This window comes from Hyaloscypha bicolor (assembly GCF_002865645.1).
Source record: "Hyaloscypha bicolor E unplaced genomic scaffold K444scaffold_16, whole genome shotgun sequence".
NCBI lineage: Eukaryota > Fungi > Ascomycota > Leotiomycetes > Helotiales > Hyaloscyphaceae > Hyaloscypha > Hyaloscypha bicolor.
This window is the reverse complement of record NW_020194518.1, coordinates 1,673,109-1,686,355: the sequence shown is the minus strand read 5'-3', so window position 1 is coordinate 1,686,355 and position 13,247 is coordinate 1,673,109. Positions and strand designations below refer to the sequence as shown.

General features: G+C 44.4%; 2 protein-coding genes across 2 annotated transcripts; both read left to right on the top strand.

Moving 5' to 3' along the window:
- Positions 1 to 3,541: 3,541 nt before the first annotated feature.
- On the top strand, positions 3,542 to 6,758 carry K444DRAFT_518664 (putative copper-transporting ATPase 3; the record flags this gene model as incomplete). Its single annotated transcript, XM_024873889.1, has 2 exons — positions 3,542 to 4,006; positions 4,272 to 6,758. The coding sequence occupies 2 exons, from the start codon at positions 3,542 to 3,544 to the stop codon at positions 6,756 to 6,758; spliced, it is 2,952 nt and encodes a 983-aa protein (XP_024742545.1).
- Positions 6,759 to 7,865: 1,107 nt separating this feature from the next.
- On the top strand, positions 7,866 to 8,557 carry K444DRAFT_625190 (uncharacterized protein; the record flags this gene model as incomplete). The annotated part of the gene is made up of 2 exons (XM_024882490.1): positions 7,866 to 8,035; positions 8,092 to 8,557. 2 exons carry the CDS (start codon positions 7,866 to 7,868, stop codon positions 8,555 to 8,557), a joined length of 636 nt encoding a protein of 211 aa, XP_024742544.1.
- Between the last annotated feature and the right edge of the window lie 4,690 nt (positions 8,558 to 13,247).

Here is a 13,247-nt window from a genome sequence, read left to right as displayed (position 1 = left end):
TCCGAATCGAGGAAATGCTGAGTCCACCTTGACCCACAAATTGGCATCGTGGGAGGGATTAACACGGCAAGTGAGAAGTTCAAGGCATATCAGGCTGCTGCCAAGGATGTGGTGAGTTATATTATCCTGCCTCGGCAGCTCTTCCGACGGGGGTTGGGCTCGCTAAGGTCAACTACTACCACAGCTTCTTCACTTCTACCATCGAGTTCGAGCGAGCTATCTTCCAAGACTGGGGATACGGCGGAGGAGAAAGAAGTTTCATGATGGAAGCAGCTCCCGGGGGGGGGGGGGTTTAAACGTGCGGCAGTGCTGTGAGAGTCGAGAAAGAAAGCCCAGGATCGAGGAGTTGGAGGTGGTAGAGAAATGCCGGGCATTCAAGCCAGGTTTGGGGTACATGAGTTGCCTGGCAGATGAAATGGAATTGAAAATGAGCATTTAGTGGGACTGGCTTCTCTGATCTTTGAATTTGATTTAGCAGCAGCGAAGTATTGGAGTTGCCTCTGTCTTGGAGCAAGCGTTCCTTATCTCATACTTCATCCCCCAATGTTCTCTCCTTACCACCCGTGTATCAAACTCACGGCTTTAAGTTAACACCCCTTCCCGTACTATCCTCCTCGAAAATGCCCCCAAAAATCACCCCCTAATTGATTCTCTTGGGTTGGTAATCATTATGCGGAATATCACTACTCCAGCAATTGGTTTCTTCAGAATCCCAAAGTGATACTCGCCCTGCCCTGCCACATTATTGGTCACCGCTACTCCTGTAGATTTCAATGCATCTTGGTCTTTGGAATAATAGACCTGCGTCGTCCTGCTCCTTGTCGGTAATTTACCACAATATACTGGGGGGGGGGATACCCTTTGGAGAAGTCAAGCGTGATCCCAAAATTATGCCACACTCCCCGCCATGAATCTAGTAGGTGCGCAGGACTTGAATTCACGTTCCCGCCCGGGAAGAGGGCGCTTGGGTTTGCACCGCTACTGCCATCAATGACCATGCCGTATTTTAAAACAACTTGATTTGTGCTGTAGTCGCTTGATTCGAGGAAGAAGAGCTGGTATTCATGACTCGTGTTCAACGCCCTTCCCTCATCCTTCATAACTGAGAAGTGGATTATTTTTGTACCTGAGGTTGAGGGGTCGGTACCGGAATTGGATGCAGCCATCAATTCTGCTCTTATAAAACCTGTTTATATATTTGTGGCTTATAGAGTGGAGATGGATTTATCGTTTATGGTACTTCGAGCGCTTTGGTTGTGTTTGTGTCGGACTTTGTATCAGAACGCCATAGCATCAAATTTGAAAGTTGCTTACCAGTGAAGCACTGACTGAGGGGAATTGGGCGATGTCGCTCCATTTAAGTCTATGTCTTTGTTGGGTACCTGTTAAAGGTGATTTTTGAGTAAAGGATTACTCACTAGCTCCGATGTTATGTTTTGGGTTGATGAGACTTGTGCTGCTGTCGAATGATGTCAAGGCAGCGCTTGATGGAACACGTCCATCGAATTACAGGGGACATTTTGAGTTGCTATTTTTACTGCTAGAGGGGGCAAGTATAGTAAGGAAACATTTGGGGAATGTCATAGAACGAAACGTGGAAATAATAGATAGACGGAGAACGGTGATAACTAAAACGAAAGGATCGATAACGAGATGAGAGGTTTGAACTCTAGACTCGAAACCAGAAAGAAACATTGCGTGTTTGAGCGGAAGATTAATCGGCAGTTAATGGGAGTAGCTGGGGTTCGTTTGCATAGATTGCGGAGAATTAATCCGGGAATATATTGAACCAAGCCACCATCTGCGAGGAGAAGGGCCGCTCGGCATAGATCTCCGAGTGAGACACACGCTACCGATGTGTTTTAGTCTAAACTATCACTAGATTAGGTTCAGGATAAAGTGATTGGGTGTTGTTTGGCGAACAGTAAATTGATTAAGCTGTTGGAGTAAGCGAGCCCCTGAATGTCACGTGAGGTCCATGCAGTCACGTGGATCAAACCTTGAGGAGAGATATTTGAGTTTTATTTCAATTGAATTGCCTCTAGTGACTGTGCCACACGATATCTATGTATGTTACTCGCTTATAGGACTTGTGCTGTTTTTAGGCTCAAATCAAGCTTCAGCGATATCTGGAATTGGCTGCCGAGAAAAGAGAGGGTGGGCTCGCCATGAGCTACTCTTACCAAGTAAAGCCAAGACTAAACCAAGTCCATTTCGACCTAAAGTGCTTCGATGTGAACATGTATTTCGACGTGAACAATTTGAGATTCGATCTGCCGTGCGACAGTATGCGCACAAATGAGCACATTCTTACAAGCGAGAAGATGGGCTGATGGGCTGAGACTACTTTAAAATGACAACGAACCCCCCAAAAGCTGCAAGAGCACTCAGTGCATCTCTCTCAAAGTTGAGGCTCAAGTTTTCCCTTTCTGAGGCCTTTCTAAGGTCTGCAGGTCTCGCTCTTGGTTTCTGGACGGGTTGCATCTTCACGTGACTAGGATGCATCTGCAGAACATTACCTTCCGACGGTTGTTCTGTGGACGGCTGGTCCGCCACACATTTTTTTGTACTGCCCCACCTGCATTTAATGCTCATATCGAGAGTCGCCTACTTCATTCCAAATACTGGATTCCTACACGCAGCATGGCCGCATACTCCGTGCAAGGGTGCCGGGCGAGCGCATTGTGCGTGTCGAATCCTGCCCACGAGCGTTTTGTGCGGTGGGTCTGCGCAGTTTGCGCGTGAAAACGCCGCCACTTCTTCGCTTTGTCGACATCATCAAAAATATCACCGTAGCACCAAATCACCAAATGACCCCGCCACCTCCTCGGTCAGCCAGTCCGCATGGAAAGAAGGAGTCTCGAATGTTGGCACGCATGCTGAACAACCACATCCAGTCCAAGGCCATCGGTATGGCCCTGTGGCGGTTGGCGCAGTCCATTGGCACCGTTTCCTGGATGGAATGATCTGGATAATGCGAGACATTTCGCCGAAGCCATGAATCCACCGAACTCTGCTGGCTGGCAGACTTCTCAGGCTACACGTAGGTCAGCTCTACACGAGTTCTGGTCCGGTCCTGACTCCTGGGCGGACCGTTTTCGGGGGTAGTTGATCCAGCCGGAGAGGACCTTCCTCCAAACTCAATATCATAGAGATCAGACCGTTGCGCTCGATCAGCCTGCACCTTGATCCTTGATCAGTACCACACATTCTCAACTTTCCGTTCTCACGTCTTAATTCTTTATCTCTCCCCTTATCTACTCAAAACAAGCGTCGAACACAGAACATGTTCAGCCTCAATGGCACCCCCCGGATAATTGCCACCTCATCGCCGCTCCTTCCTGCTGCTGTGATAGCCCACCCTGCATCAGATTCACCATCAAATGGCAGAAGCTATGGAGCGTGTCATATGGAGCCGGTGGCCGAACCAAACCCCGTTTTCGACTCAATATCTCCCACGCCCTCCTCCACCTACTCCTCCTCAACCTACGCCTCTTCCTCGAACATTCTTACCCCCACCACCGTACCCACAACCAGCGCCATGTCACTCCCTCTCGCACTCCCTCTCGTCGCGGTCGATTCCAAGGTAGCGGACACATGGCGGGCGTCGGTAGCAGTTGGAGGGATGACTTGTGCGGCCTGCGCGGGAGCCATTACAAAGGAACTCGAAGGGAAAGATTGGGTCCGGAGGGTCGTCATCAATCTCCTCTCCAACAGCGCCACGATCGACTTTGAGGGCGCACAACACAGGAACGATATCGTCGGGAGCATCGAGGACATTGGATTTGAGGCAACGATCGACAACGTTGTTGATTTGGCGGCAGTCGAGAAAGGTGGCCAAGAACAAACTATCCACAGGACCGTTGATATTTTGGTGCAGGGGATGTTCTGCAACAGCTGCCCAGACAGAGTTGGCGACGCACTCGAAGCCTTTGCTGGACGTTTGAAGATCGAGAAGGCACTAACGGTGCAAGATCCCATCATAACCATCCGATATACTCCCCAGGTACGTTGCTTCCAGCATTTTTTGTAATACGATGTCCCACAGCTTCCTTGAGCATTCGTCTCCATCCCTTCCTGAATGTACTGGAAGCCCTTGAGCATTTAAGAGTTCCTTCTTAGTATTACTGGAAGTTCTTGGGACATCGAGATCCCGTACTTCCCAAATGTCCTAGGAGCTCTTGGGCACTCGACTTCCGGAAGTTCCAAATATCGCACCAGTTGCGGTACATCGGAAGTTTTTACACTGCAATACTAATCCGAGGATTTAGGTACCAAATTTTACTATTAGAACTATCGTCTCAGCAATATCAAGCATGAACCCCGCATTCAAACCTACAATATATCATCCACCAACCATAGAGGAGCGATCCCGGAAAATCCACGCCAGGGAGCAGCATCGAATTTTGATCAGGGTCGTGCTGACCCTCGTTCTGGCCATCCCGACTCTCATCATTGGAATCATATACATGAGTCTAGTTTCCAAAAATGATCCCGGCCGGCAATTCTTCATGGCACAACTCGAAGCAGGAGTCAGCAGAGCGCAGTGGGCGTTGTTCATCATGGCAACTCCTGTATACTTTTTCTGCGCCGATGTATTTCATAAGCGAGCCCTGAAGGAAATTAAATCCATGTGGCGGCCGGGAAGCAAGACTCCGTTACTGCAAAGATTTTACCGCTTTGGCAGCATGAACATGCTTATGTCTATTGGTACATCGATAGCCTACTGGTCGTCTGTTGCTCAATTGATTGCTGCTGCCTTTCATTCCCATGGGATGGTGGATAACAACTCCTTCTACTTCGATTCGGTGGTCTTCTTGACTCTCTTCCTGCTCACTGGACGTTTCATCGAATCATACAGCAAGTCGAAGACAGGGGATGCGGTCACCTTACTTGGAAAGCTTCGGCCCACAAAGGCACTTCTGGTAACATCCGACTTCAACTTTAGCGCAAGCGACGAGACTCTCAACAATGAGAATGCAAACGGCGTCGAAACTGTCCAACGGGTCAATGTTGACCTCCTGGAGTTCGGTGATATTGTCAGAGTCTTACACGGAGGTTCTCCACCATGCGATGGGACTGTGATTCATGGCGAGACCAAATTCGATGAATCCAGTCTGACTGGAGAATCGAGACTTGTCAAGAAGGTCATTGGAGACGACGTATTCTCTGGCACAGTCAACAAAGATGCTCCTGTTTCGATCGAAATCACTGGGGTGGCAGGATCCTCGATGCTTGATCAAATCGTGAAAACTGTTCGTGAAGGCCAAACCAAACGAGCTCCCATGGAACGCATCGCAGATACCTTGACCAGCTATTTCGTCCCTTTCGTCACCTTGATAGCTATTATGACCTGGATTGCCTGGCTTTGCTTGGGTCTTTCGGGAGCGCTCCCCAAGGACTACCTTGGTTCCGAGACAGACAGTTGGGCCGTTTGGTCTCTGCAATTTGCCATTGCAGTGTTCGTTGTAGCTTGTCCTTGTGGACTTGGCCTTGCTGCACCCACTGCCATCTTCGTCGGAAGTGGATTGGCTGCAAAGCATGGAATATTGGTCAAGGGTGGAGGTGAAGCGTTCGAGAAAGCTAGCAAACTCGATTGTGTCGTATTCGACAAGACGGGCACTTTGACTGTTGGTGGTGAGCCGGTCGTTACGGACTTCGAAAGTTTCACTGTCGAAGCTGAGATGGTCGAAGATGAAAACGAAGTTGAGAGCAGGGTACTTGGTATGGTCAACGCGATCGAAGGAAACAGCAGCCACACAGTCGCCAAGGCTTTGGCTTCGTTCTGCCAAGAGAAGCAGTTGGAAGGACGAGATATCGGAATTGATGTTGACCATGTTGAAGAAGTGGCTGGGAAAGGGATGAAGGGAACATTCCACGCCAATGACACAACCGAAGACGTGGAAATGATCATCGGCAACGAGCTCTTGATGTCCGACAGCATGGTTGATATTTCACGGTCGACTCAATCTACAATCGACGAATGGAAGTCAAAAGGACGATCCATCGCCCTCGCAGCCGTAAGATCTAACACAGACAAGAACGAAGACGACTGGTTCTCAACATCTAGCTGGCAACTCGCAGCCGCCTTTGCCGTCTCCGACCCTGTCCGACCAGAAGCAGCGGGAATCATCAAAGCGCTTCAGAAACGAGGCAAGGACGTTTGGATGTTGTCTGGCGATAACCAGATCACAGCTAACGCCATCGGAGCTCAAGTCGGAATCCCAACCAGCAACATCATCGCTGGCGTCCTGCCCAGCCAAAAAGCAGAGAAGATCCAGTATTTACAGAAATCCCTCAAATCTCGCAATGCCAACAGAACAGAACATGCCCAAAGCAGAGCGTTGGTTGCAATGGTCGGAGACGGAATCAACGACTCCCCAGCCCTCACGATGGCAGATGTCGGCATCGCCATTGGCTCGGGCTCAGATATCGCTATCTCTTCTGCGGAGTTCGTGCTCGTCTCCAGCAACCTGAATTCTCTCATCACATTGCTTGATCTAAGTAAATTTGTATTTAGGAGGATCAAGTTTAATTTTGGCTGGGCTTTGGTCTACAACCTTTTTGCGCTGCCAGTTGCAGCTGGCGCGCTGTATCCGATCAAAAGCCATGGAGTTCATATCAGACTGGATCCGGTTTGGGCGAGTTTGGCGATGGCGATGAGTAGTATCTCTGTTGTGCTGAGTAGTCTGGCGTTGAGAAGTAGGCTGCCTTGGGCTGGGTTCAAGGTTGCCGAGCAGGTGGGACGTGAGAACTGATGCGTGCATATGATGGATAGAGCAGAGACAAGATTAGATTGGTTTCACGGATTATGCCATTTTAGACACTGGTATAGAAGTAAAAGTGTGAATCTTCTTTCTTGATTGTATGCATTATGCCCTTCTCCGCGAGTGTGGAGTGACTTTATTGCACATCCCATTCAATGTTCCAAAAGTTTTGGGTACTTTAAGAATGGTCTTGGTGTGGATAGCGAATACCTCTCCTCTGTATGGAGCATCTTGTTGCACATCTGAGGCGCTTACAATTCCTCTGAAGGGTGAAGGGTATCAGGATGAGATTGTCGAGGTGCAGCAAAAACGTGCTCATCGCATTCACCTCACCATTTACTTCAGCATTAAAGCAGCAGGCTGTTCTGCAGCCCTTCCCTGGTTAGTCGTGATATAGAGTCCGGGGCTTTGCTTTATCGCTGGCTAGGAAGAGCTTCCATGGCGAAGCCTTCCTTTCCCTGATATCGTTACACGTTTGCCGGAACGGCGGAATGATCTGGGGTTTGTATTCCCCGTCTCTCCTCTCACTTCTCCTCCATCTTCTAGATCTGGAGGCAGTGTCTGTTCTGTGTGACGAGTACGCCGATCTGTATATCTGTTCTTCTACCCCATTCCCGATCTTCAATGCTATCTTCCTGTTAATTCATTGGATACCCAGTTTTCGGGAAGGACTTGGCTTTCATTCCTGCGAATCTGCACTGGCCCTCGATCGAGCACCACAAACCGGCAGACGGCTGGTTCTGTGGTGCGTCCGATGTTCACAACGAAGTGCAAACGCTTCCTTGCATGTTCTAGATCAGGCCCGTCACACGGAGTCGAGAATGTCCCTGCGTGCTGCGAGGCCAAAGGGTCCGTACGTTGTTCTTCGACGGAAGGTTGCAGGAGCGATTAATTAAGGAAAAGATTTTGACCGAAACTGAACAAGAAAACAACTCACTTGAGGGGTAGGTAAGGTAGTTATTAATTTACTTAACATCTTCGCACCCCTGGGTTTGACCGCAGTCTGTCCGTTCGCTGCTGAGCTCGGTCGGATTTCAGGTTCCGCTATTGGTTCATAGTACTTACTACTTGGTTACTGGTTCACGGCGAGCAACAAATATGAGGAGATTGAATTTTCTTAGGATCCTTCTGGTGGCACTCGCGTATGGAGGAGGGGTCAGAGCTCAGAATCCAACGGCATACGTGCCGAGAGTTCCAACACCAGGTGCGGAGACGGGCTTCTGCACTCCGCCGCCTGGGGGAATTTGCTCGACGACGAGTCAGGCCTCGTATGTCTCCTTTTCTAGGCCCTTTCCATTTTCCGGCACTAACTAATGTCTAACAGGAGTAAAACAAGTCTCCCACATTTCTCCCCAACCTGGCCCGCAACCCTACGTCCCAACCCCTCCCAGGCCGCAACTGTAACCGCACTCCTCTCGTCCCTCCAATCTACTTGGATAGCGCAGCCATCTTACACCTCCCTCGCCTCCGCAATCTACCTCTCAGCACCGACAGATGCGCAGTTCAGCTTAGCGGTGATGGGGTGGGATTGGGATCGCATTGTAAGGAGTGAGTGGTATAATGGAGGGACATACAATCATAGTGGGAACATGGTTAGGTATGGGGGCGTGGGAGAGATTTGGAGGGGTGTGGTTGAGAGGCAGGAGAAGGTATTGCAGAAGGGCTTTGATGGCGTTTTTGGATTGAAGAGTGAAGCTGAGAATTCGGGGACGGTGGGCAGAGATGTAGGCGTGGTTTTGTGGTACAGTATGGTTGTGGTATGGTTTGGGGGCTTGGTGCTGTTTTTATGATGGAGATAGGAGTACGAAGGCGGCGGCCAGAAGTCAGGGTGTTATAGCGGCCAAGCGCTATGTAATGCCTTGTAAATTTTCGGGTTTATTACTAGAAGCCCTTATAAGCTCCTATAATTTTAGGCTTCGAGCCTATAAAGTCTCAAACTTACTCTCACTTATTTTGCACAAACTAGAGGGAATATATAAAACGACCCCCCCCCCCCCCCCCGGGGGGGATTAATTGGAATGTCGATTGGGGGCTAGACTAGCCACTAACTCAAAGTAAAGGCGCTTGGACAAGAATACTAAAACTCTGGCTTTTTCTTTAATTTAATTTAATTTAATAAGGAATTAATATAATTTAATACTGATTTCACTTCCTTATAGCAATAATTAAGAGCTATTTAAATATAAACTTTTTATAAAATTTAGATTAAAGAAGTTAAAAATTTCATATTTTATAATTAAAAGATAAGTATAGTAGTAGAATTAATATAATAATTAAAACCTCAAAGTTTAATAAATCTTATATATTAAAAATACTATATTAAAAAGTAAAGACGAAAGAAATGCCTTAATCTTTAGTAATACTTTACTTATATCTTAGCTTAATTCCTTATTTTAAACTTGTTTTCTAATTCTTATTTCCGGAAAATTATACATTTATACCAGTTATTATAGTAAGCTTAAGAAAGCCTAGAAATTTACTAAATAAGTCCTTAAAACCAGATATAAGAGCCTTATAAGCGTATAGTTTATAAGGCTTTATAAGGCTTAAAAACTAGAGCTTAATTAATTAGTATATAAACTTCCTTAAATTAAAATATTATTTTAAGAAATTTTTTTATTATAAGTTAAAAAGCACGTACTTATAATACAAGGGTTATAATATATTAGCTTATACTTATATTAAAGAGCTTAAGTAGCCAATTACGAGTCGTTAACACCCTTGCCCTAATTGACACCCAGGGGGTGTCGTTTTATATATTCCCAGACGATGCGACGGTATAAAATTCGCTATTGTAGCCTATGAAGCCGTGTGTTTAGCAATTACTCGCTATTTTACAGGGGCTTACGGAGCTAATTCCATGTATTACCCCGACTTTTGACCGCGGGCTTCGTAGGGGCTACTCTTTGGAGTTTAGGATTCTGGCGGATGTTCATTTTTGATGTTGCAGGATACTCGAACCTGTGAGATAGGTTGGAAGTCTATATTGCAGCCTTGACAAAAGCTCTAATAACATTATCTTATGACTCTGGATCCTGAGAGATACCAATTTCGCGGTATCGATACACCGTATACGAGGGTTTGAATTACGAGGGTGTGAATCACGTTGGACTCGGGAGTCAAAGGTGCGATATCGCCTATAAAGGAACTAATTTTATTCCTCACCAACGCCAAATTCTGCAGCACGACAAACACGCCAAGCACTTCAACTTGTCATGCCTGCTCTCAATTACCGAAGCATTTCTCAAATTTCTGCAAGAGAACTTTCTCCATGGGCTACGATCGGTGTAGGTTTTGCAACAGGGGTTGTTATCACTCTGGCCGTCGCTTTTGTGGTAGGGAGGTTTAGGGGCACCATTGAAAAGATTCACGCCGCGATACACAATCGGTATTATTCAACGGTATCTCAACGCTCTCCAAGGATTTAAATTTGCTTAGATATTCTACATATTTCTCGCTATCTTTCCTCGGCATACCCAAAAGTACCAAGGCAACGAATCAAGTCAAAAGTCAAACCTCGTCAAAGACCTTTCCAAGAATCAAAAACTCCTCGCTATGCCCGCACTCAACGACCAAACCGCCTCTCATATTTCAGCAAGAGCTCTGTCTTCCGGGGCTACCAGCGGTCTAGGTGTTGGCACAGGAGTTCTTATGACCGTAGTCCTAGCCTGCGTATGGTGCCATCGAAGATCAGACTAAGGGGATAATATCAGCGTGAATCACGACGCGACACGCCAACCTGCTTGAGTCAAAGGCTTCTCGATACCTCCTCCAACTGAGTACTTCTACTTACTTACTTTTTTGTCTTTCTTTTCACGCCCTCAAATCCGTACCAAGGCATCAAACCAAGTCAAGCCTCTACAGAAACGTTAGTGAGCATCAAAAACTCCACCTCAAGCCTACACTGAACGACCAAATCATCTCTCGCATCTCAACAAGAGCTCTTTCTGGCGGGGCTATAGCTGGCCTGGATCTTGCAACGGGAGTTATCATCTCGCTCCTCATTGCTCTGGTGATCTGGATGAAGAATCGTTGAAGATTAACGGACATCCTCAGCGCAAACCACCTTTGCGACGCCCGACCTGCCATATTCGAAAGCATTTCGATTTCGGTTAAAAGACATACATTACCTCACTCAGATCTTCCCTTAAATTCTCCTCTGTTCATCTATCAACACTCTCGAAACATTTGTACTAAGACCAAAATCCATTCGAACTACACTGGCGACCTCAAAGCCGCCTACTCTCAGAAGCAACTTCACCAAACAACCTCACTAAACAACCTTAACAAACCTCAAAACCTCACCATGCCTGCACTCCGCAACCAAGTCATGTCTCACATCTCGGAAAGAGGCCTTTCCGCTGGAGCTACGGTCGGCTTAGGTGTTGGGTCAGTAGCCATCATTGCCATTCTAATGGCTGGGCTTGTATATTTCTTGAAGCGAAGAGGATAATTGAACAAAACCAGGTGTTCTCGAAAGGGTTTCCAGGATGACCTATGCTGTCGACTTGGCTCCACGATTTTATGGTTCAGAAGACGGCGTTCAACGCGGAAAACCTTTCACTTTTACCCTCCATAGACTGGATGGGTGCACTAGGAGCCGTGAGAGCTGGAGCATGTATTGTGATTAGAGGGGCCTTAGACACGTTTAAAAATCGATGAGCTTACATGATATGTTCCCATGGATTTGCTGCGTGAAAATTGACAAGAAATCAAGCGATTTATGTTTCTGCTACTTGGCTCAGGAAGAATATACGGAGACAGCGGCATAAAGTGACGGGAATACAGGGCATGCATAATTCTAGGCCCTCTAATATGCCCTATAGTGTCTCACTTGGCCCTGCAGCCACTGTAATTACACTAAGTCAAGGCCATAAGACCCCTGAAGGCTTACTGAAACCTCATGCAGCTCGATTAGGACGTTATATTAAGCCACAGCGTTCTATAGGGCCTTAGCCCCTATATTTTTAGACGTACGTCCGTAATCGGTAGCAGGGTAAATTGAGCTTTTACCCCCCTATTAAGCTCTCCTATATCCTTTATTCTTCTTTACTCTCGCTTTAATTTATTATGGCTACTTTTGGAGGTCTTTTTGACTTCCCTAATTTATTAGATAGGTAATCAGAGCTCTCGTCACCCCCTGATTCGTCTAATAACGAGTATTCTAATAAGTATACTAAAGATAAAGACAATATATGGTATAATTTACCTACTAATTTAGAAGACAAGGATAAAGACGATAATTCAAGCCCACTACTTTTGGTACTTCCCATATAACCTGTACCCTTAACTAAACTTGTTATTTCTACTGCCATATATAAAGAGTACTTTACTAGTACAAGAATCAAGGCAATCTATATACTTGAGAATAGAAAGACTCTGGCTCAGATTAAAAAGGCTATAGGAGTACCCAAAATAATTATTTATTAATTATATGCTATTACTAGAGAGTATAGCTAGAGAGAGAATAAGAATATGCCTTTAGAAATAAGTTATATTCTAAATATACTATAATTTAGAAGACCTCTAATTTTAATTAATATAATTAAATATATTTTAAAGATTATATTTTAGAACTCGACTATAAGAGGCTTTTCTTATACTATAATTATAAAGGAAATAAGAAAGTACAGGTATAAAATTACTTCTAGAACTATCTAGAAAGTCTTTAAATAAATAGGCTATTTTTAGTATAAATTAATAATAAAGCCTAAACTAAATAAGTTTAATAAAAAAAAGTAATTAAAATAATACTTAAAACAAATATACTAGATATTAGAAAACTAGAAAAATATAATTTTTATAAATAAGACTATAGTATAATTAGAAGATATAAAAAATAAGAAATATATATAAAGATTATCTAAAGAAATATATAATAAGTATTATATATAAAGAAAATAGAAAGGCTTTTCTAAATTTATATTTTAGAAAGCTTTTTCTTTTAATAAGAAAGGGCCTTATTATATATAAGAAAAGGAAACTATAAAGAAAAAGAGAGAATATAAAGCTAATCTTAATATAAGGAATTCATTAATTAAAAAAGCTAATAAATAAAAATAAGAGAAGAAATAAAGGAAATAGTTAAAGAATTAGAAAAATATCTATAGCCAGATATTAGGAAATATATAAAAGATATAGAAATATAATAAGAAAACTAGAGCCTTTATTATAAAAAAGAAATAAAAAGAAATTAATTAGTATTAATATTAGAAGAGGATATTAATTAAGAAGCTCTTATCTTTTATAAGAAAGTACTAAAAGAATTACTCTAATATAATTATATAAAAGAATAATATACTAGCTTATAAGTTATATTACTAAAAAGAGATTTATAATTTATAAAAGATTATAAAGATATTTTAGCTAGAAAACTTATCTAATCTTAATATAATTAAGAAAGTATAGTTTTAAATAAAAAAGGAAACTACTAGACAGGGGCCTATAAGTAATAGAAAAAAGCTCAGAATAAGGTAAGAG